Here is a 22,145-nt window from a genome sequence, read left to right on the forward strand (position 1 = left end):
TATTATTTTCTTTTGTGGATGAAAATGATATATTATTTAATATATTAAAAATTGTAAATTCTATCCCACTTTAGTCTCAAATGAACCGTATCAGTCCCTCATATTTTAACATGGTCCTTAACCATTAATAACTAACAAACATAGAAATATTAATAAAATAACTAGTAATTATAGAATCAGATGATTATTTATTTAAAATTGTAATTATGAATGGGGGAGCACAGTGAAATGTATTTTTGAAATGGTGAGGAAAAGTAAAAAAAAAAGAGGAATGAAAGTAGATGGATTATATTTTCAAAGTATAGAGTGTGTCTATTGGGAAAAAGGAAAGTAAAAAGGGTAGAACAACTTGGGTGTGTGTTTGGTACACAAAGATGGAAACACCTAACAACTCTATATTAAATTGATTTGTCTCCAACCAAAACAACATTACCTCACAACATCAACTCAATTACTACAACACCACCCAATTACTTCAACATCAACTCCAACCAAAATCTTCCTTCCACATTTGTAATACACTCAATCTGCATTTATTATTATTTTTATGAAAAAATATTACAATTTTCCCTCTTTTTATAATGTATCAAATACACCCTTACAGTGGGTGATATAATTCACGACTCATCCCTACGATTTTTTTTATGTATAAAAGATATAATATTATATATTATAATTTATTTTTTATAATAATACATGTATATAATTTTCTTAAAAAAATATTTATAAATAAGTTTAGAAAAAAAATCAAACCCACCCCAGCCACGGCCGCGCCCTCCCCTCTCCTCTTTTCCTCGTCGACCAGCCCCCCTTCCCCTTCCCCCTGTTGCCGCCTACCTCCGTATTCCCAGGCCTCATCACCATCCACCACCCCCATTTCCAGCCCCATGTCGCCCCTTCTCCCCATTTCGCCAATCTCGTGGCACTCCCACCGGCCCCTTGTTGCCGCCGCGGCATCTCCCCTTTGTCCACCCCCTTCCTCTCTCTCTCTCTATATACATATATTTATATATAAATATATATATATATTAATATAATATATATTATATAAATATAAGATTTTCAATTTGAGCCATTAATTTTATTAGTTACATTTGAATTTTAGATTTAATCAAATCCAACTATTATTAAATAAGAATATAAATATATTAATAAAAAAAATCTAAAACATGCACGTGAACGCTGCACATTTAGGATATGGATTAAATTCAAAAGAAAAAATTATTATTTTTGAATAAGGAATAAACACTGCGCATTTAGGATATGGATTAAATTGCATTGAATCCCATTATAATGGCATCCACCATGCAAGATGATATATTCAAATTTCTAGAAATGTACATAAATAAGTTGGATTACACATTTAAATCAACGTGGTGTGTATTCCTTAAATTTCTGTGTTGGTGTAACAATTAATAATAATGTAGTAATTGGCTATATTTATGATTGCCTCTATATAATTGTGATAATGCACAGGTGGCCTACTTTTCAAATTGCACCATCACTAATTACTTCATAAATAAATTTGAAGTCAATTTAAATTCGATCCATTACACTATATATTTTATATATTATTTATTCATTTATCATATCTAAATATGTATACCAAACTATATATTTTTTATGGGGATTAAATAATAATTATAACCTTCAAAAAGATCAAATTACTCTTCACAAATTCAAAAATTGTGAAACACGATATGGGTTCGCATCTTTCATGTACAATAATTATTGACCTTCAACTTATTGAGTAGGTTATTGGACATGTGGATCTGTCCATTCTTTGATACATTAACTCTTATAAATACTGGGAAGCTTCCATAAAACATGATCGTGAGGTGTAGCTCGATGACCCTAATATAATTTAAACAAGTTGACTTAAATTCTGGAGGATTTATTAGCTGGTAAGCCACCAAGTAAATCTAACAAATTGTATTGTAGGCCAATTCACTATCCAGAACCAAAACAAGAAGTTCATCCCATAACATCAGACTCAAATACCTCGACTTGAATCAATATTATATATACTGTAGAATATAAAAAATAAGTATAATACTGCTATAATTTAAAATATAACTTAATTTTTATTTTACATAAATATAAAAGTAAAAGACTAGGTTTAAAAATTAGGAATCGCAATGGATTTAGGTTGGACCTAGATCCATCCCTGTTGGGGGAGGGGGGGGTTGGGGTTTGAAGCCTTTAAGTAGTCTCAGTGGTTTGGACTTAAACCTGCTCGATTTTTTTTTATATATATTTTATATAAAGTATATTTGTATATATACAAAAAAAAATTGTACAATTTATTTTTATTTACATTTAATACATAAACTTAATATTCTTATAAATTAAAATACTGATGTAAATAGTTTATGAACTTTTTAATATTTATATCAGTAATACATATTCTAAAATTTTTAATATTTAAATGTCTAAAATATGCACGTATGTATTTGTAGAAAAACATTAACCTTTCAAAAATCATATTTATAAAGCTATGGTGGTATTATTTTTTAAAAATATTTTTTAAATAATTTTAAAATTATTAATCGAGTCTATCAGGTTCAACCCGAACGGGTCCGCATCCAAAATTTTCTTAGCTTGTCGAGTCTTGAATTTTCACAAATTCACTCCAAACCCACCTTGTTGCCATCCGTATAATGAAAATCGTAGATTTTTGAGGTAGTAAAACATGAACGGATACATTATTAAATAATTATTTCTTTATCAATAGTTAACAATATTATTTATGAAGTATTTTTTGTAGTATTTTTTAAAATTATAACAAATGAGATCCATTAGATTTTAAAAGGGTCCAAATTTTGACAAAGCAGCCCTCAAAGCCAATAAGAACAAATTGTGACTTTTCAAAACCAAAATATGTGAATGTGCATGTCTAATCAGTTTCTCTCATTTAATTGGGAAATACACACACAAAGACACACAGCTAATATGAAAGCTGATAGGACAGTATAAATTGACACTTTATAGAATAGAAAAGAGAACAAAACAACAACTACTAACAGTCTCATTCCCACAACAATCTCATCATCATCAAATACATAGTAGTTAGTTTTTTAACTGTAGCTTCTGCCTTCCTCTACATAGTGTAAGAAGAGATATGGGGAAAACCCCTTGTTGTGAAAAGGTAGGATTGAAGAAAGGCAAATGGACTGCTGAAGAAGATGAGAAGCTGATCAATTACATCAAGGCCAATGGAGATGGCTCCTGGAGATCACTGCCCAAGAATGCAGGTACTTTGCTTTACTCCTACTACTACTACTACTACTACTTCTATGTTTAGATGCATTGGAAAGACGAACGAAAATAACTACTCGCTGAAAAGGGATAGCCAATGCGCCTTGATTCTTTATTAGTTCTTAATCCACGTGGGACGGGATGAGTGTGCAAAGTATGAAGTTACTATCAATTCTTCAAAAGCTTCTTCTTTCTTCCTTACGTCTTAGCTGACCACAGACCTCTATAGTCAAGGATTATGTGATCTCCTCCTTTTGTTTTGATATTCCTTTTTGTCGTACTTAGAACTGGTTGCCTTCACCTCTTTATGGTTATTTTTCGGGCTTCATCCGTAAACAACTTTGTTGTTCCAATCTTATTTGTTTGCCAATCTCCGGACTTTTCTTGTCGCTAAAAGAAGGCTGAACCTATCATTCGGTAAGAGCTGGCTTTCACTTTAACCGCATACCCGCCTGCATGACTGTTGTAGTCACCAGCAACCTATGACTGGTCACAAGACTATTATCATGAGCTACTTCAGCACATCAGGCAGTTGGCATAATAGGATTTTTTCACCTGTCTTAACGGTTAACAACTCATTGAAAGGGATAACAATGAATGCACTCAGGACACGGCAGCACAGAATGTCTTTTAACAGTTTCTGTTGTGTCTCTATTTTAATCCCTTTTTTGCTTCTTTTCTCGTTTTGGTATATTAAGGTTTGTTGAGGTGTGGAAAGAGTTGCAGACTGAGGTGGATTAACTACTTGAGAGAAGATGTGAAGAGAGGTAACTTCACTGCAGATGAAGAGGAAACCATTGTGAAGCTGCACAAAAGCTTGGGAAATAGGTGAGATCGTGGCTTTATACTTTATGCATTTTCATTGTCAATGTTCTTCTTCTTGTTTCCTGTTATATTCTTCTGCAAAGTTTAGGTACATTAACTTTTTGGATAAATTACAATAGGTTCTCAAGAGATTTGTCATAATTACATGTACTGCTCGTTGTTTGACAAATTACAAATACCATTAAAAATGATGTCCATCTAACAAAATACATCCTTTGACAGCCCATTGTACATACATTTAACTTTTCAAGTTCAATAAAGAACACAACTTCATAGATGTGGGGACTGCATAGAGGTGGTATTTTTCACCTACTGTAACACAGCGCTTATTGATAATGTCGACGATAATAAATAGATTAGGAAGCAATTTATGACTGCATAATTTCAGTACTAGAAAAGAACATGCTAATGGGGAAGGCTTCTTAACTACTTGAAACATTATGGATCCCTCCAACTTTGGGTGTATTTATAAAAAGTTTTTGGTTTCTCGAAGATTATACTGACACCCTTTTGTCCATTCTTTAGGAAGGAATTGTAAGTAATTCATTCATCAAAGGATTTTTTTCTTTAATGCCAAACACTTAAAAGCATAGATTTGTTGTTTTATGACAATGTTGTAGGTGGTCCTTGATTGCCAGCTATTTACCAGGAAGAACAGACAACGAGATAAAAAACTATTGGAACTCTCATCTGAGCCGGAAAATATACAGGTTCAGGTCTATTGGAGAATCCATACTCACCTCAGCTGATATAATCAAGATGGCCAGCACGGGCAACAAACGGGCAGGTCGAGTGAGCCGAGCTGTTGCCAAGAAGTACAACAATAATAGTTCTACTACAGCCTCAAGAACTGGAAACTCTGAGAATAGTTTTACATGTATGGTTAACGAACAGGCCACAGCTCAAGAGACAAGCTCATCAGACAACCTACCCGTTCCCAGTGTAGGGGCAGCCAGAATGGCAGGTGAAAATGACTTGGATCCACTTGACCGTTGTGAAAGCTATGAGCAAAAAAGTGCAAATGTAGATGGTCTATCATGCGCGGAAGGGCGGCCAGGTGCATTTATGGCATCGGCTAATGAAGTAGGAGCAGAAGAGATGTTGGGACCATGGAAGGAGGTAGATGAAGACATATTAATGCACCTTAAGGACTTTCTTGCGGAGACAGATCAAAGTGAGAATATTCTGATTAATGAAGGACGACAGGACGTACTGATGAATACAGAAAGAGATTGTGGGGGTTGGAGCTCAAATTCAGAAACTCAGGATCTTTATCCATGTTCTTCCCCAGTAGCTTCCTACTTTAACGATGAAGTGGTTTGGGATCATGAGGATGCTGGTGAAGAGATACTTAATCTGTGGAATGCGGAAGACATTTGGAATTGGTTATAGGATTAGATGATCAAGAATCAGAACGTTGTGCAAAAGAGCAATAAGATCTGCATGAAACTTGAATTGATTGTCTAGAGGTAGAGAAAAATTTCTGTGCAAGAGGTCATTGTCTGAAATAAGTAGGGGACTCAGTGTAATAAATAGCTTTGCATTGGTATTTGTTAATTTGCTTGATGTAAAGTTAGATCTGCTCATAGCTCCATACCTTCAGAAACAGCACCATGCAAGGTTCAGAACTGGACCACAGACTTCCAGAAATGAATATCAAGTATCAGAAGGGCCATGCCTGCCTGACAAGACTGATGATTAAACATTCTTTCATTGTCATGTAAAGTCTTGCCCCACAATTTGGAATTGTCACTGCTGAAGTAATTTGCTTGCTCTTTTTCTTGTTTCATGTATAGTGAACCGTTTGTTTTATAGTCAAACAAGTAAACATTGAACTCATACAAATGATTCCTAATGTGGAAGCTTGAGAGTGATGGCTGCTTAAGACTGTTGTAGACGCAATATTGGCACTATATTGAAGATTTTGCAGTAAAGTAAAGGGGAGAGAGAAGCCAAAAATTGGGAAAAAGCTTTGGAAACTGTCTTGGAGGTGAATAACTTACAATGGAGGTGAAGTATGGTTTCAGTTTAAGCTGTTAAAGCACTAACATATCAGCTACCACTTCATCTATCAAAGAATTAAGAATGCGGGACTCGATCTGTATCCCAAGTTCAAATGCTTCGGTATCAAAGTCAAGCCATCTTCCATATTGGTTGCTCATGTCCTTATCTACTAGTTCATCTATCATAGCATCTCCAATGCCACTCCAACCCGAAATTTCTTTGTAGACTTCTTCAGCTAATCTCTCCTTTCTTCTAACCATTGATAGACCCTTAGCCCATAATGTGCATCCTCCACTGACATACTTTCTGCACCTCAGTTCCAAGCACTCACTGACGCAATCGAACAGAACCCTTTGGTTTGTTCTTGAAATGACTCTGCCATCATTCAAATGCCGGTTCCAACTTCCCAATTGATCAAAAAGACGAGGATTTATGATCTCACGTGCATGGCCCAAAGCATAATCCTTAAACATCAGTTCTATACTGCATAGTATCTCATTGACATACTGTAGCTCCCACCTTCCAAGCTTCCCATTTGCAGTCAAGGTTAAGGCAGTTTCTTGCCGTTTTGCCACAGTCCCAATAGAAGTTGAAGAAGCCGAGTCTGATAACTCAGCATCTGCTTCAATTGGAAGAAACATCTTCAAGGAATACGTATCGAGCACTTCCTGAGCTTGCACTGATGAACATTGCTTGCCACCTACAACTGGTAATAAAAGCTCAGTTTATTACGATAGTGATGTTCCACACGAACAATAGTAAAAGCACACCTCTTACCTCCCATGCTATTACTGTCTGCAGAGTCTGAAGAATTCCAACTGTCTGCAAAAGAAGAATGCTCTAGAACTGAAACTGGACTTGGAAGTCGACAATCAAGTAACTTTCTGGCTTGAGATATGTTGCTGTCACTCGTGCTCATGTCTTCCAGCACCACCTATGTATAACAATGTATGATTAACTTTAAAAAAAAAATAATAGAGATTAGAACAGTTTCTTATTAACCACTGCGTTACATTCTTGGAATTGCCTCCTATCTTTAGCTTTTCACTAATGCTGCAAAGGTTTTCTTGACAACCCTTATCAAATGTGTATCTGTTTGGCTAGAAATTAAAGCGGATAGTTTAGTATATATCTGCAAAAGCATCACCACTTCGTGAAATGAAAACGGTTCATACAATAGTATTAGTAAATTCCTTAGGCAAAAGTATAGGCATCTGGAAAAAATTTCATGCCCTGATAAAATAGCACTTCCATTTTCATTAATATTTGCAGAATTAATCTAATAGTATATTTTAATGAATTCAGCTAATACACACTATCTATTACACATGGAACACTAGCATTCTGGAAGGTATATCTACAGCAAACAGAAGCTTGAAATTAATAAATAATTACCAATTCATATGTAGATGGACTTCTGTCCAAATTATGACAGTCTTGGATACTTTACGTAGATTAGTAGCAGGTTTAACTTACCTGATTATCTGTCTGCATTCCAGCTTGGGTTTTATTTGCTTCTTGTGCGGTTGAACTCATTATGGCCATCTGACCAGGTACTGAATCATGTGAAATCATCCCCAACTTCTGCTGAGAAAACTCTACCTTATGAGCCAATTCTTTTAGTTTTTGCTCCAAAAGAGTGCTCAATGCATCACCTCCCCTGATATTATGTCCCATAGAAAATTTTGAAGCACTTGACCCATCTAAACTCAGGAGGGCTCTTTTACTTTGAGAGCCTGATGAGAAGACATTATAGTTCTCCCCCGGCTCTGTAGATCTCCCAGAACCCGATCCTGATCGTGTCATTGGAGCAGTGAATGTAAAAGAAATAACATCTGTGCCCGTCCTTCCACTATCTTGATCCCAACTGCTCTGCCTATCCATAATAGCACTAGATTGGACGGCTTTCCCATTTTTATCAACCCCCATGTTATGAGCCGCTTGGCTTTTCTCTGAGTGGTAATTCCCATCTATAGACCGTTTCTTACGAGTAAGTCTTTCTGAGCTAGAAGATAGTGCTTCCCTTTTTTCATCTTTAACCTCTGAGCCCAACTTCCTGGAACTAACTTTAGAGGTCCCGGCAAGTTTACTAGAACTCCGTTGCCTTGCAGAAGAAGGTTCTCCATTGAGAGTTTTAGCACCTTTTGAGCTGCATTTCAGAGGAAGTTTTCCTCTATCAACAATGCAATTCTGCTTCTGATTGTTCTGGCGGAGCACACTTGAACCATTTTGTGAAGATTGTTTCTTGAGCACACTCTTCTGTGTTGTTGATTGACTTTTAAACAGCTGACCAGGGCTGAGCTCGGTTGGTTCTTTCTGGCTGACCAAGCTTCTACTGCCATTCACATTCAGGCCTTCTCTTTTCTGAACATTGGCCTTTGCCTGTAATGCAAGTGAAATGGATTTTCCTTTACTCTTCACACTGACAGAAGATTCTTCCGAATCTTGAAGAACCCTTACTGATGCTGCATCCGCTGATCTGTTCCAGCTTCTGTTCATTGAATGTCCACTAAGGTTCTTGATCGCTCTAGATTCAGTTTTTCTTTGAGACCCTTCAAAAAGCTTTGATTGTTTTCCAGATGCTTGGACCTTCTCTTTCAAATCTCTTACCCTTAGTGGAACTGAAGATCCAACTGGAGGCAGCTTTGCTTTTGTACTTGCCTGAGGTCCTGGCTCAATGATTCTTGCAGCTGCTTCCATTATGTGAGCAGCATCCTTAGATGGGATAAAACTACCACTTTTTATGGGAGATAGAAGTTTGTGGTGGGTAATTGGAATCGACTTAGCTGATTTAGGTGGCAAAATTTCAGTTTGAAACTTCTCAATTGGCCTGTGTTTGACATTCGGATATTTTGGCTCTGTATCAATTCGAATGGATACATCTTGCAGACTGCTGGAGTGCATGATTTGATCTTGATAATATTCAAGACCTTTACTTCGGTAATAAGAGTCACGAAGAGATTGAGAATCAAAAAGTGGAGTAGAATAGGCCTCACGCATATTAGATTTCGGCAAGGAATCCAATCCCATAAGTCTTGCAACAACACTAGGGGCCTTCGTCCCACAGAAGTCCTCATCAATGACTGACGAAGCACAACTGAAATCACTACTTCCTTTAACACTTGATCCAGCTGCACTTTCATCCTCATCCAGCTAGACATAAAAAAGGGATCTGTTAATTCATAAATCACAGAGGAATGAGTATCAACCAATCATTTTCTCATGATATACTTACCATTTGTAGCCTGGTCGTTGGCAAATTTCCATCGCATCTTTTCTTCTGTTTGGATTGCTCTACATTAATCAGAAGAAAGAACCTTATTTAAGCCTTTCAAAATCAAGAATGAAATATTCTATAACGCATACACATATGGAGGTCATAGAAACAAAAAGGAAACTTATAGAGTTATCAATCTAAGCAACTTTTCAAGTCACACCTGGTATATCTGACTTGCTTGAGAACAACTTCTTTCGAGATTTAGCATTCCAATCAAACATCTGGAGGAAGCCACCAACATAATTTCCACCTTTGGAGCCTTGTTTCTCAATCCCCATACCCGGCAAGTGGATATCACATAAAACTTGATGTTCCTAAAGTGAAACTTGAAAGCAAGAACAAGCAATATCACATGCTTCCTCTCTGCAAGTCATTCAAATTTGGAGAGGTAATTTGATGTTTCTACTCTATATTTGATCACGGTATAAAGCTTTAAGAAACAAAAGATCTCACATCAACACAATCTGAAAGATTGACTGTTACAATTTCAGATAAATCTCAGACCAAACACCAGTTACAATATAGGAAAGTGGCAAATTAAGACCAATGGATCTTTGCTCCACATTTGCACACATCCATTAAAGATCCATGTAAATAGAGGGGAGTAACAACTTCAAAGTTCATATTGTAAAACCTGAATAAGAAAGTCCGGCAAGCAAATGATGATTTCACAAACCAGAACTGGATGGTCATAATCGCATTATGGTCGCGTAATCAGCTGTCCGGTATCAAATAATGACATCGGAACAGCTGGAGTTTGTCTTCATGCCTTTGATGTAAACTATGGATTCCAATTTATAAGAGTAATTGAAAAACAGTGTATGCGAATGATACACCGTTGAGGAATAAACAATTAGTACATTCATCCCAATCATTCTTCTGGTGTTTAAGTCTCACTATCCTCGCCATATTGCATCATCAATGGACAAAAATAAAATGCATCAGTTAACTGGTTAGAGTTTCACTCCCTCAGCCCAAATATATCCAAATCTGCTAATCTAGGTTTATACTAAACACAATTGTCCTAAAAGATCCACCTTTACCTAAACATAAGTTTGTCCCTGCAGAAATCTATGTTCACACTTGGAGCTTTAGGGGGCGAGCCTCACAGCATCCATAGGATAAGCGTGCACCTGTGATTTTCTAATCTTTTCAGCATGAAGTCCACCGATGCCAACGAAACAACTAACAAGGCAACCAAACACTCAACAAAAGACACAGACGGAATTACGATATGAGGCCACCGTACACTCAGCAGAAGATGCAGATGCATATAATAATTATGCCAATCAGAGGAAACACCTTTTTAAGTGAATGGCTTTTTTACATTATAATTATCAACAAGTTATATCTCCAAACTGAACTACTAATACTAACCCAATATACAAGAAGGCTCTTAAAGATTTGAACACTAAGTGTTATCTGTGGCTTTCAACTCAGTTGGACTAAAATCAAAGAACCAACCAACACAAGCTCCATAGCAGTGCAGTATCCTAGTGTTCTTTCTGCTTTTTTCTATTTCTTTCATTTTATTACACTCTCCTCATCAATGGACACAAACCTCAAATCACATGTTGAATGTAGCACAAAATAACAAAAAACATACATATGTGATCAGCAAGAACGACCCCATTTCACAAGAGCCCTCAGTGTAACACAAAAACACCAAAACAAAACAAATATGTTATGAACACAAAAGATCACAAAAACCCAAAATGTAAGACCCTTTTAACATTATTAACACAAGAGCAGTAAAACAATCTGAAATCAAGAAAACTCACACAGCCCACTTGAAATTAAGATCCCATGAGCTACCCCTGTTGCAAAAGCTGCAAACTTTATGATCCAATATGTCACTCAAGAAAAATGTATGTTTCGGAGCAAGAAGAGGTCGAAATTGAGAGCTTTAGAGAGAGAAGATGGAAGTTCTTGGTCAGGAGAGAGAGCAGTGAGAAGGAGGCTGTCTTGGAAAACTGTTGAGTGGTACAATAGTTTGAGCAATAAATGAGGAGACAGTGGAAATTTTTGGATTTTGAAAAAATATGGAAGACAAATATAATATATATAAATAATTTTTTTTTAAAAAAAAATGTTTTGGAAACAGAAATAATAATATTGTTGCTACAGAAAAGGTTAAAATCTTGTAACGTCTCTTTAGTGAGGGAGAGATTTCAAATTCTAAACAGTAACTCAAGGGCCCCACTTTTAGGGGGGTGATTCCCTGTGTCGTGGTGTAGGTTAAGAATCTTGGGGTTGGTGGAGTGATGGAACGGAGAATATTGATGAACTCAAAGTCAATCCTTTCTCATTATTTATCATTTTATATTATTTGAATTTTAAAGAGATAATTATATGTCATCCCATCTTAAAATAAAAAGTTATACTTTATCACAAAGAAATTCTAAGCTCATATTTGCCACTATCGAAATTCATTATTTTCATCTGACCTATTTTAATTATAATTTAAACAAAAAATACTGAAATTAGCAAAAAATTATATAAATTTTTAATTTTATCCCTCATGTAACAAATTTATATTTATAAAAAATATAATAATATTAACCTTACTCCATATATATATACACATTATTCCTTTTTATAACTACAAAATTTATATGGGAATTTAAATGATGAGCAATAACGAAAATTTATAAAAAAAATTTGTTGACGTCAGCATTTTCTTTTCAAATCCTAGCAGAAGGGAGTCAAGTGTAAATAGAGAATTTGTGGAGGAACTGTAAGTATAATTTTATTTTTTTTAAAAAAAAAGTGTAATTTTATATTTTTAAAAGGGGCGTAAGTGTAATTAAACAAATTTTAAATCATAATTTGCCCCAAAGGTAGTGTAGGGGATGGTCAAAATAAGGTAGGTCCATTTTGTCTTTAGGGAAAGAATTATATACATAATATTATACAAATTATATTAATTTTCTCTATTTCAACTAGTATGAAAATATGATCTCAATTTCATTTTTTTGGCCTAAAATTTGGGATTTTAATTTTTTTACTTGATTGAGAAAGATAAAAGGAGAAAACATTAATTTTATTTTATAGTATATCAAATTAAAACAATAACACTCCAAATGTTATATAAAAACTTCTTATTATACAATAATTTAAAGTGTATGCTTGAGAATGATTTAGTTGTGACTTTTTTTCTTTTATAGAATATTAATCATTCATTATATTTAAGCTCTTAAATACAAATAATTATATTAAAATATCAAATATTATGAACGAAATTATATGAAACTATAATCAACAACAACTATTACGCTCGAATTCAAAGTTTTTCAATTACTATTGAATTTTTGCCAAATTCAAACTCATTTCTAAAAATTAAATTATTGAGCAAGAACGTTAACATGATATTCGAGGAGATTCGAGAACCCTTATCAAAGTGATGTGGGCTAGTCGCGTCTTCGTGTATTGTGGGCCCTATGGGGTAGCCCTGCCTCGAACAATTACAAATTTCAATATTTAGATATTGATAGGGTTGAGAAACCCTACTCTAATTTGAGAATCTTACACTTATAAAAATGTAACATATATCGAATGTATATGACTAAGATGTCTTTAAATATATATACATATATATGTATATATATATTTCGTAAAATAATCATCATTTTATCCAATTGGTTTTATCAACAAAGTTTTATTAATACAAATTCAAAATCGATTCATTTTATTTTATTTTCATTTATTTGGATAAAATTGTGACTTTTCAGACCACCTTAAAATGGTAGAACATGACAAAGAGTAGTTGTGATGAAGCATCAAACTGTCATAATTTTGACCTAAAAGAATAATTAAAATGTAGAAAATGAGTTAAATTGAAGATTTGGAAATCCTATGATTTGTTTCTATTTATGATTCATCCACATTATTACCTAACAAATGATTCACTTTAGTTGCATATTGCCAAAATTGCGTGTTACATCAAACATATATATATATGCAACACATTTCTAAGTTGATCAATTACTTAATTTGTACCTTTTATTTATATATGATTTTGACTATAATTAGTTAAACAATTAAGTAAATAATTAGTTGGATGATAATGACTATAATGATGATAATAATTATCATAATAATAGAGATAATTATGATCATCAGCTTGATTGCAATCCTAATCCTGTAATTATATGGGTTTGGTGTTTTGGTTTTTCAAGAAATGATACTTGACGAGATTTGTAATTTCACGATTTTGAGGACACATTTTGTTGGAAAATTCTAATTAATCTGTTGAAATTTGACATGTGCAAGTCATGTGCTGGCTTAAATTTGAAGAGACACATGATCTGCACATGTTGTTTTTCAATTCATTTTCAATTTTTCAGCAAAAATAAAGGGTCAAATCGCATGTTCTATTTATAATTATTGGATCAAAAATTACAATAAGATCTAGGAATAATTACATTTCACCCCCTAGCTTATGGTTTGTTTACACAAACTACCCATGCCTTTTGGATAATATACTTACACTTATCAGAAATATCAATATTATTTTACACAAACCACTCACATTTTTTTGAAGAATTACACATAAATCCCCCAGAAAATGTCAACATCATTACACAAACTATCTTTATTTTTTTACTGTCAGTAATAATTTTATAATTATATAAGAAATAAGAATAATTTATAAACAGGAATTTATTTTCAAAATCTATGAACATATTGACTATGATGATAATATTTGTAATAATAAATAATAATAAGAAAAACAAGCATATCTGGTAGGTTTGTGATTGTCCTTGTCCTTGGGTTGCGCCTTTAATCTCGACTTTGTGAAAAAGCTAAATTTATATATTCAGTCTCAAGTCTGTCTTATTTTGGGTGAAAATGTGGAAACAAGGGAAATTAATATATGCTTTCACACTACACAAAAACTCACATTCTTCTCATGAAAATTAAAACTTTCACCACTAAAGTAAAAGAATATTATTGTAATTATGAAAATTTTCAAGTATTTACATCAATTACGACTCCATTATTACGTGTCTCATTAAGTAAAGTATTTTCTGTTCTAATTTTGTACGAGTCTTATAATTTTAGGAGTCACATGCATTACTTAATTGGATAATTATATTGACATCTAGCTCATGATCTATAGTCTACCTAGACAAATCTCCCCTTGTCTTCTAGGTAAAATATAGAAACCACCCATGATAGTCAAAAAATTGAGATAGTTTCTGTAATAAAATTGATGTTTTTGGGAGCGTGTGTGTGATTTACTACACGTGGCCGTGGTCATCTTCATCACTACTTTAATTAGAGAGAGAGAAGAAAAAAAATATTTTTCCACATATCATTCTTGAAAATCGATCTTGGATATATATTTTTCTATTAGTAAGAACAACAGAATAAGGATAAACAGCATAACAATTCTTTTTGTGCATAATTATATGAGTCATCTACTACAATAACATATTGAATTTAAGCCATATATATATATATATATATAGTTATTATCAAAAGTTGAGTTGTTTAATATAATTTGATGGTAATATAAAAATAGAGCAGAAGCATTTTTGATGGAAAATTTCCGACATCAATAATTAATCTAAAACATGAATTGAATACCATTGGTCTTGTTTCTTGTACCATTTTGATTTCCAATAATATTATTCTCCAAACTCTTCCTTACTAGTGTGTTACAAATTCCTCATCCCACATCAATTGGGAGAAGAGTCTTGAGAATGTTGATGAAGTGGAGTCAGTGGACTATATATCCCTTTTACTTACAAATAATTAATTTCCACTTCACCTAACACCGCTTGTCGGGAAAGCGACATAACATGGGGTGCACCTACAAAGTTTTCAGCAGCTGGTGATAGAAATGTTGCTCGACCACGCCCAATCAACATGCCCTTCTTGTGCGCGTTTTGATGGCCGCCTAGTGCGAATTTTCTGTGGCAATGCTGACAGTGTCATAAGGACTCTTTTGATTGGAAAACCAAACAGTCCCTTATATGATGGTGAAGGTGCAAAATCTTGAACCTCAGGCTCATATGCATCTTCTTCCATTGGTTTCATACATATATATATATGAGAAAAAGTTTGAACCAACCATTGGGAACTAAGTGTTGAGATGCAGTATATATATAGAGAATGAGAAGAAAACAGTTCATTCGGTACAAGTTACTATTTTACCCTTACGGCTAAATGAACATTTGAAAAAATGTAAAAAAATAAATAAATAGAGAGTGAGTAAAGAAAATAATTCATAAGGCATATTAGTACATAAAAGTGTGTTAAAAGTTCAAATATATATATATAAAACTATAATTCGTAATTTATGAACTGTTCAGGGCCCACCCAAGCCTTGATTCTTCCAACTGAGGATAACCATGATGGTCGACAAAGGTTGCCTCATTGCCCAAGTGATTTATGAACATTGATCTTAACTTTGATTCATAATGTACAACCCCAATGACGATGATGATCTATGTGTTCAACACTCCCATCCAGTTTCCAATATACTTAGCAATCATTTTTCGAATTGGAAAGTCGTGGACGTGGAAAAAAAATGCGCAGCAATTCAAGTCAACTTCCATAAAATGTTTGTTATCTAGGAATCAAGATGTTTTTCTCAAAATTCCAAGGAGTAAGCCATCTCAATCTCTGTTTTCATCGATGACATGGTTGAAAATAAGTATGTATTGTCCTCAATAACTTTGAATTTCAAGCGAACTTGATAAAAATTATTTCTTATATTAGTAGTTTACATTCAACAAATAAAAGAAGAAAACAAAGAAATAAAGAAATTCACAATTGCATAAGCGTGTGTTTGGGTGAGCTTTTAGTTCTAAGCTCTTTAAATATTCTATATAAAAAAAATTAAGTTATTAATTTAGTTTTAATAAAGTCTTAACAAATTTCTTGGTAATACGTACAAATATAATAAAACTGTAGATAGTTCAACCCGGACATGACCTTAAGGTTGACTAACCATGGTCTTTCCAGAGTAAGTTTTGAACCCAATCTTTCATTGGAATCAACCTTTGACTATGGGGATAAAATAGTCAGTTCACAAATTTTGAGAATTTTGATGGACAAAAATTATGTGGGACCCCTTAGAGGCTCACTAGACCCCATTTCTAATCTGGTGCGCCTCCATCCTTTACCTCAATCTTTCACATGCATCAATTAGAACAATATAAATCTTGATTTATGATTGAGAAAGTAGTCTGGATGCTGCCACAGTTTTGACAAGAAATTAAAAATTTATTTAATTTACACTGTAGGCATTTAGATATTTAAACATAATAATAATAATTAATTGTGGTGGAATTAAAAGTTATAAATTTTAGCTTTTGATAGAATCTAATCCCGAAAGTGATTTATCATAAAAGAACCCGACCAGCTCCAAAAATTGTATTTTCAATCCAAACACATGTTTGATCTGCTCAATCATAAAATCGAACGGGGACTAAATTAAATTTAGGTTATTAACAAACATAAATATTTTCTTTAATTATTCATCTAGAATTTTTGTTTTTAATTCCTGCTAAATTCTAAAAAAAAAAAAAGAAAAAACCAAGATATGAATTTGAACAAGTGTATTGACCAAATTAATTTAATAATTAATTCATTTTCCGACAAGAAAATTGAAAAAGAATGGAGCTCGTGCAAAATGATGTTCATGGAAGACATATGGAAGCACCTCCATCTTTCTTTCTAGAGGAACAAATCCAAAATTATCTTTCCTTAATTGATTATGCACAAATTATTCGGGTGTTTCTTTTTTTTATTTGGTTATATATTTTAGGCATAATTACACTCTCATCTCCTCAAATTTGGTATAATTATATTTAAACCACTTGTAATTTAAAAAAAATTACATCTAATCTCCATAATATTTACTTTCGTCTATAAATAAGTTCCTCCGTTAGTCAAAATTCACAGAATCTACTGATATTAACAACAAAAAAAAAGAGTTATAAATCTATATTTACCTTCGATTGACTTATTACTAATTTATTGCAGGTTAAATAAATCTTTTATAGCCAAATTACTCCTATACATTTTCAAACGTTAATGCATGTGATGAGATATACTTTCACTGTCATAAGGATAGTTTAGTCGGAAAAAAATTATTTGACTTACAATAATCCAGTAATAAATCAATTGAAGGTAAATATTAATTTGTTCAGTTTTTTTATTAATATCAGCAAATTCAATGAATTTAAACTAACGAAAAGACCTATTTGTTAGACGAAAATAAATTTCAGTGTACTAGATATAATCTTTCAACCCATATGGAATTTGCATGTAATCAAATTTTAAGGAAATAGAGTGTAATTATCCCTATAATGTAATTAAAAATAAAGTACTTTTGTGCGGGGAATAAACGAATATATGCCAAAAAATAAATAAATAGTTGCACTTTCACACTGTGCAATGAGAGTGCACAAATGTGATCATAATTATATATAAGAAAAATTAGCCCACCAAGGAAAAAAGTATAGGAATTGAAGAACAATTATCGAAAAAAGAATATTTTGTCACTTTAATTTAAATAGTGATGTAATTTGAGAATTAAATCACGTTCTTTTTATAAATTTAAATATTTAATTTAAATATTTTTTTTAATTTTCATTCATCTTTTTTTTTATCACGTTCTTTTTATAAATTTAATATTTTTGTTATTTTAAATAATATATATTTTTATAAGTATTTTATTTTTAATATTTACACAAACACAAAGTGTTATATTTTAATTTTTTATATATATAATAAAAAAAATATATTTATAACTGTGTTAATATTGTGTCATGTCCTAATTTTTTTAAGTTATCATCGTGTCTGTATCCTTACATCATAGATTAACTTATAACGATAAAAACGTTGCAAAATTCTAATTTCCGACATGACATATATATCTTAATAAAAAAAAAGAAAGAAAAAGCAGCATGCATATAAATATGTTGGTGTATGAAAACTGAAGAACAAAAAGGGGGGAAGAATATTGGAATATCTGGGCTTTAAGCAACCTTTGTTCCAAGTAATTCTCCTTTTGTAATGCACAAAAGTTGATTTATCTCCAAATGCTCATCACTCATCTCCGACCTCTTCAAACCAAAACTTGATGGCAGTCACTCATGCCGATCTTGCTCCCACCCCCAAACCCACTCTTCTCCGCACCAAAACTGCCGCATTCCTCATGGTATTATGCATATTGTTAGGCCTCTTCTGCTTCATCCTCTGCCTCGTCGCCGAGTCTGCCCGCTCCCAGGTACCACTTTATATAATTTTAGCCTTGTAATTTAGGAGGGTGACATTTTTTATCCTATACAAATTTATTTTCGTAATTTAATCATGTAATTTTATAATTTTGGCGGCTTAATTTAGTCTTTTTCCAGCCAATTTTTCTAGAAAATTGCATGTGACCAATCAAATTATAATTTTAGTTCTGTAAATCAATTTTTACGGGATCAAAGATGCCAACTCCCCTAAATTACAGAACTAAGAATGTCAACGTCCCAAAGTTACAAGACTGCATTTGCTATTTCATTGAGTTATGTGCAAGTCACATGCAATTTTTCAGTCAAAATTGAACGAAAAATGATGAAAATTGCCAAAATTTTAATGTTATAGGACTAAATTGTAAAAATTAATTCATGCAAGACAAAAATAGCGTTTTTCCCTATTGCTTTGTAACGACATATTTTTGTGGCCATTTCTAATTAGCATGAATTGTTTGCTATTCTTTTTGCAAATTTTTGCTTGTTGATGGGGTCGATGATGATTCGTGCTATTTTTTTAGCATACATGTATCGTCGATAACATTAGATTACATGGACTATAATATGATACAATTGTGCAGGTGAAATGGACGTGGAGTGATGACGGGAGAGGAAGAGCGTCGCAGTGCGCATACACCGGCAGCGGGAAGCTGCCTCTTTTATCGGCAACTGCCGCATTCTTGGCCCTGGCAATGGCCATGGTGGTGCAGCACACATACTTATTGCTCGCAGTGAGTGATTCGGACGCTCTGATGGAGATGTCGTGGGACCTCGATTCTGTCTTTGCCAAAAATCTTACACGACAAGCTGGATCTTTCTTCGTCGCCACGTGGTAAGAAAATTGGGTTAATTATATTTTATCCTGTTATAAAAATATTAATAAACAGAAAATCTTCTTGAACAAATATGTGATACATTATAAAGTTAGATTTTTTATGCATTTGAACCAAATTATAATATTAGGTCGGGCTCTACACTGCAACAGCTGATGACTCTTTAATTGAATTGCAGGATGTCATTTGCAGTAGGAGAGATTCTACTACTGATCGGACTAAGCATCGAGTCGGGCCACCTGAAAAATTGGGCGGCGCCACGGCCTAGTTGCCTAACCATTCGACAAGGTTTGTTCACAGCAGCCGGAGTTCTCGGCCTAGTGACGGTATTCCTGGCCTTCGGCCTATACATCACAGCGTTACGTGCAGAACGATACTTTGAAGAACGGGAAATTAGACGAAGAGAAATGTGGGAGGCCTCAGTCATGTATGCCTCCCCACCAAGATCGCCTGAAAGAACTACTATAAGGGCTGCTCCTAGTGAGAGCCCTTTGGCAAGACAAGATCAGAGTGTTCTTACATTGTACCATTACTTGAGAGCCTTTGACAAGCACTCAACTCTTGTCTGAAAGCAAAGAATGTCTGTCCAACTCAAAGAGTATATATGCAACAATTTGTGGGTGAAAAACAAGCATACAATTTATTACATGGAGGTCTTAAGTTTGATTGGTTGAGGTTTGTATAGAATCATAGAGATTGAATAGTCGAAAGATGTTGGTGAAAATCCTGAGAACATAATTATAAGTTATTATAAAGTATTTGATTTTCCAAAAAAACATAGAACTCGTATATAAGAATCAGAGCTAAGATGTGTCGTAAGCTTATTTTAAGGTTTTTTTTATCAAGCTCTAACTATTCTTCGTATCTTAACAAGCTCTTTCACTTCCGGTCATATTAATTATAAAATTGTCATTATTAATATCTTATAAACTCCAGAAATTTGTTTTATTCTAACACTTTGGGAGCTAGCTTATTTTTTAGAAAAATTTAAAATTGATTTTTAAACTCTACAAATATCTTTTTTGAAATGTATAAATTGATCAAATATTTTTAAATAAATTTAGCCAAACGACCCTCTAATTTACCTCTTCTACTGGTCAAGGGTACCCAAAGCATAAAAAGTTGTACTTTCCAGATACTGCATTATGCTGCAAATATGGGAAATGTACTTTCAAAAGGCATTCTAAGCTCTTTGATCATTGAAATGCTAATTCTGGTACTGTAACTTAGGGAATGTAATATTTTGTATCATACATCAATTGATTCTTATAATTTAATTTTATAATATTAAAATTTTGACAGTTTAGTCATATCTAATTTGGTCTTATCAGTCGTTTATTTATTTATTTTAGCCTGGGATCAAAAAAGGGCATGCGGATGCAATATTACTAATATATTGATACTTCGTGTTATGAGAAGTTCTAACACGAATCAGATTTAATCAGATCAGAATCAATTATACAATAAATAGAGTACAAATATAATTGGTGTGCACTCCAAAATTAAAATAAAAATAACCAATCATATAACAAGTATATTACACTTTCAATCAAACAGATTTAGTTTGTATAAAAATTTTACCATAATTATGCAAAATTGACTGACTTTCCTTCCAACCCTAAAATTTTGTTAACTTCAACATTCAAATAGTTGTCAAGAATTACAGATTCGGTACTACGTACATTGAAATGAGGAAGAAATTAAAGGGAGGAAATTCCATAGTTGCCCTACATGTTCCCTCTCTTGCTCCATGATCAACAGGGGTGTTCTCGTAAATCCACAAGAAACCTTTCTTTCTGTTCACCCCTGCAAGCTTGAAAATCTCTGAGAAAACTGACTTTTATTTTCATTTTAAGTAAAGAAAATTACAAGCATATAAAATGAAAACAAAGATGATGGTGGCCGGATTTTCTTGAATGAAGATGAAGGTGGCGGCGGGCCGTAGTAGTAATAAGGGAAGTACGGCAGAATCGGGTTCGGAGGCGGCGGCGGCGCTGGCCCTGTGGTGTAGGCCGGCGGAGGGTTGTAGCCGGTGGCGCCTCCTGCAGAAGGTGGTGGTGGTGGGGAGTTGTAGTTTCCATCTAAGCTAGGAGGAGGAGGAGGAGGAGGAGATGGTGGTGGAGGGCAGCTTGTCGTGGCGGTTGGCGGCGGTGGTGAAGGGGTGATGCATGGATTGTCACAAGCTGAGCACGTTGTGCATTCAATCTGGTACTTTGATCCCTCCCATGTTGCAATAGAAGTAGTCAGGTTTTGAGCTGCAACTAGAAAATGATCATTTCTCGGTGCAAATATTAGTATCATGATGATGATCACTAGCAACAACAATTTGAGCCCATGATCAACATTTCTCTCCATTTTCTTGAAATATATAATTCACAAAAATACAAAATTAAAATGATTGTTGAGAATTAATTTTGATGGGCAAAAGATGGTAGTAATAATAAAATAATTATTGGAAAAATTCTAAGGAAACTTATGATCAAGAAATGGGAGTGAGGAGATGGGATGAGAGACTACACTTATATAGAGTAGTGGGAGTAATAATTTGATGGAAAATTTTAATTTAAATTGAATTTTGGTCAGATTTAAATTAATTGTATGACAAGTTTAATATTTAGTGTATAATTTAGGAAGAGTGATCAATTATATGACAATTGTATCACACTTGATTTGGGTAAGAATTTTTCTAGC

The 22,145-nt window shown here is 33.6% G+C and overlaps 3 protein-coding genes across 6 annotated transcripts; 2 read left to right on the forward strand and 1 right to left on the reverse strand.

Annotated features, from left to right (window-relative positions):
- Window positions 1-3,013: 3,013 nt before the first annotated feature.
- Window positions 3,014-5,901, forward strand: LOC105157053 (uncharacterized). 2 transcript variants are annotated; one of them, XM_011073350.3, is made up of 3 exons: window positions 3,014-3,254; window positions 3,957-4,086; window positions 4,704-5,901. In XM_011073350.3, exons 1-3 carry the CDS (start codon window positions 3,122-3,124, stop codon window positions 5,473-5,475), a joined length of 1,035 nt encoding a protein of 344 aa, XP_011071652.1. In that variant the 5' UTR covers window positions 3,014-3,121; the 3' UTR covers window positions 5,476-5,901. The 2 variants fall into 2 exon arrangements, with proteins under 2 accessions (XP_011071652.1, XP_088734495.1); XM_088878369.1 differs by having other exon boundaries at window positions 4,794-5,901.
- A 132-nt stretch (window positions 5,902-6,033) lies between these two features.
- On the reverse strand, window positions 6,034-11,382 carry LOC105156856 (uncharacterized). Of its 3 annotated transcripts, XM_020692999.2 has the most exons (7): window positions 11,146-11,382; window positions 10,408-10,497; window positions 9,525-9,727; window positions 9,323-9,381; window positions 7,564-9,240; window positions 6,865-7,021; window positions 6,034-6,793 (listed from the first exon to the last, which is right to left on the reverse strand). In XM_020692999.2, the coding sequence occupies exons 3-7, from the start codon at window positions 9,640-9,642 to the stop codon at window positions 6,120-6,122; spliced, it is 2,685 nt and encodes an 894-aa protein (XP_020548658.1). In that variant the 5' UTR covers window positions 9,643-9,727; window positions 10,408-10,497; window positions 11,146-11,382; the 3' UTR covers window positions 6,034-6,119. The 3 variants fall into 3 exon arrangements, with proteins under 3 accessions (XP_020548658.1, XP_011071398.1, XP_011071397.1); XM_011073096.3 differs by lacking the exon at window positions 10,408-10,497 and having other exon boundaries at window positions 6,034-6,787; XM_011073095.3 differs by lacking the exon at window positions 10,408-10,497.
- Window positions 11,383-18,337: 6,955 nt separating this feature from the next.
- On the forward strand, window positions 18,338-20,214 carry LOC105157054 (transmembrane protein, putative (DUF1218)). The gene is made up of 3 exons (XM_088879019.1): window positions 18,338-18,611; window positions 19,203-19,453; window positions 19,633-20,214. The coding sequence occupies exons 1-3, from the start codon at window positions 18,465-18,467 to the stop codon at window positions 20,021-20,023; spliced, it is 789 nt and encodes a 262-aa protein (XP_088735145.1). The 5' UTR covers window positions 18,338-18,464; the 3' UTR covers window positions 20,024-20,214.
- Window positions 20,215-22,145: the final 1,931 nt, after the last annotated feature.

Source organism: Sesamum indicum, linkage group LG3 (assembly GCF_026168435.1).
Source record: "Sesamum indicum cultivar Baizhima isolate 11 linkage group LG3, ASM2616843v1, whole genome shotgun sequence".
NCBI lineage: Eukaryota > Viridiplantae > Streptophyta > Magnoliopsida > Lamiales > Pedaliaceae > Sesamum > Sesamum indicum.

Excerpts from the sequence above, each read along its gene's own strand:
- LOC105157053 (XM_011073350.3), top strand. The coding sequence starts at position 3,122 with ATGGGGAAAACCCCTTGTTGTGAAAAGGTAGGATTGAAGAAAGGCAAA. Across the intron at positions 3,255-3,956 it reads ATCACTGCCCAAGAATGCAG|GTTTGTTGAGGTGTGGAAAG; the intron begins GTACTTTGCTTT and ends TGGTATATTAAG. Across the intron at positions 4,087-4,703 it reads CACAAAAGCTTGGGAAATAG|GTGGTCCTTGATTGCCAGCT; the intron begins GTGAGATCGTGG and ends ACAATGTTGTAG.
- LOC105157054 (XM_088879019.1), top strand. The coding sequence starts at position 18,465 with ATGGCAGTCACTCATGCCGATCTTGCTCCCACCCCCAAACCCACTCTT. Across the intron at positions 18,612-19,202 it reads CCGAGTCTGCCCGCTCCCAG|GTGAAATGGACGTGGAGTGA; the intron begins GTACCACTTTAT and ends ACAATTGTGCAG. Across the intron at positions 19,454-19,632 it reads TCTTTCTTCGTCGCCACGTG|GATGTCATTTGCAGTAGGAG; the intron begins GTAAGAAAATTG and ends ATTGAATTGCAG.
- LOC105156856 (XM_011073095.3), bottom strand. The coding sequence starts at position 9,642 with ATGGGGATTGAGAAACAAGGCTCCAAAGGTGGAAATTATGTTGGTGGC. Across the intron at positions 9,382-9,524 it reads AAGCAAGTCAGATATACCAG|AGCAATCCAAACAGAAGAAA; the intron begins GTGTGACTTGAA and ends TGATTAATGTAG. Across the intron at positions 9,241-9,322 it reads CAACGACCAGGCTACAAATG|CTGGATGAGGATGAAAGTGC; the intron begins GTAAGTATATCA and ends TTTTATGTCTAG.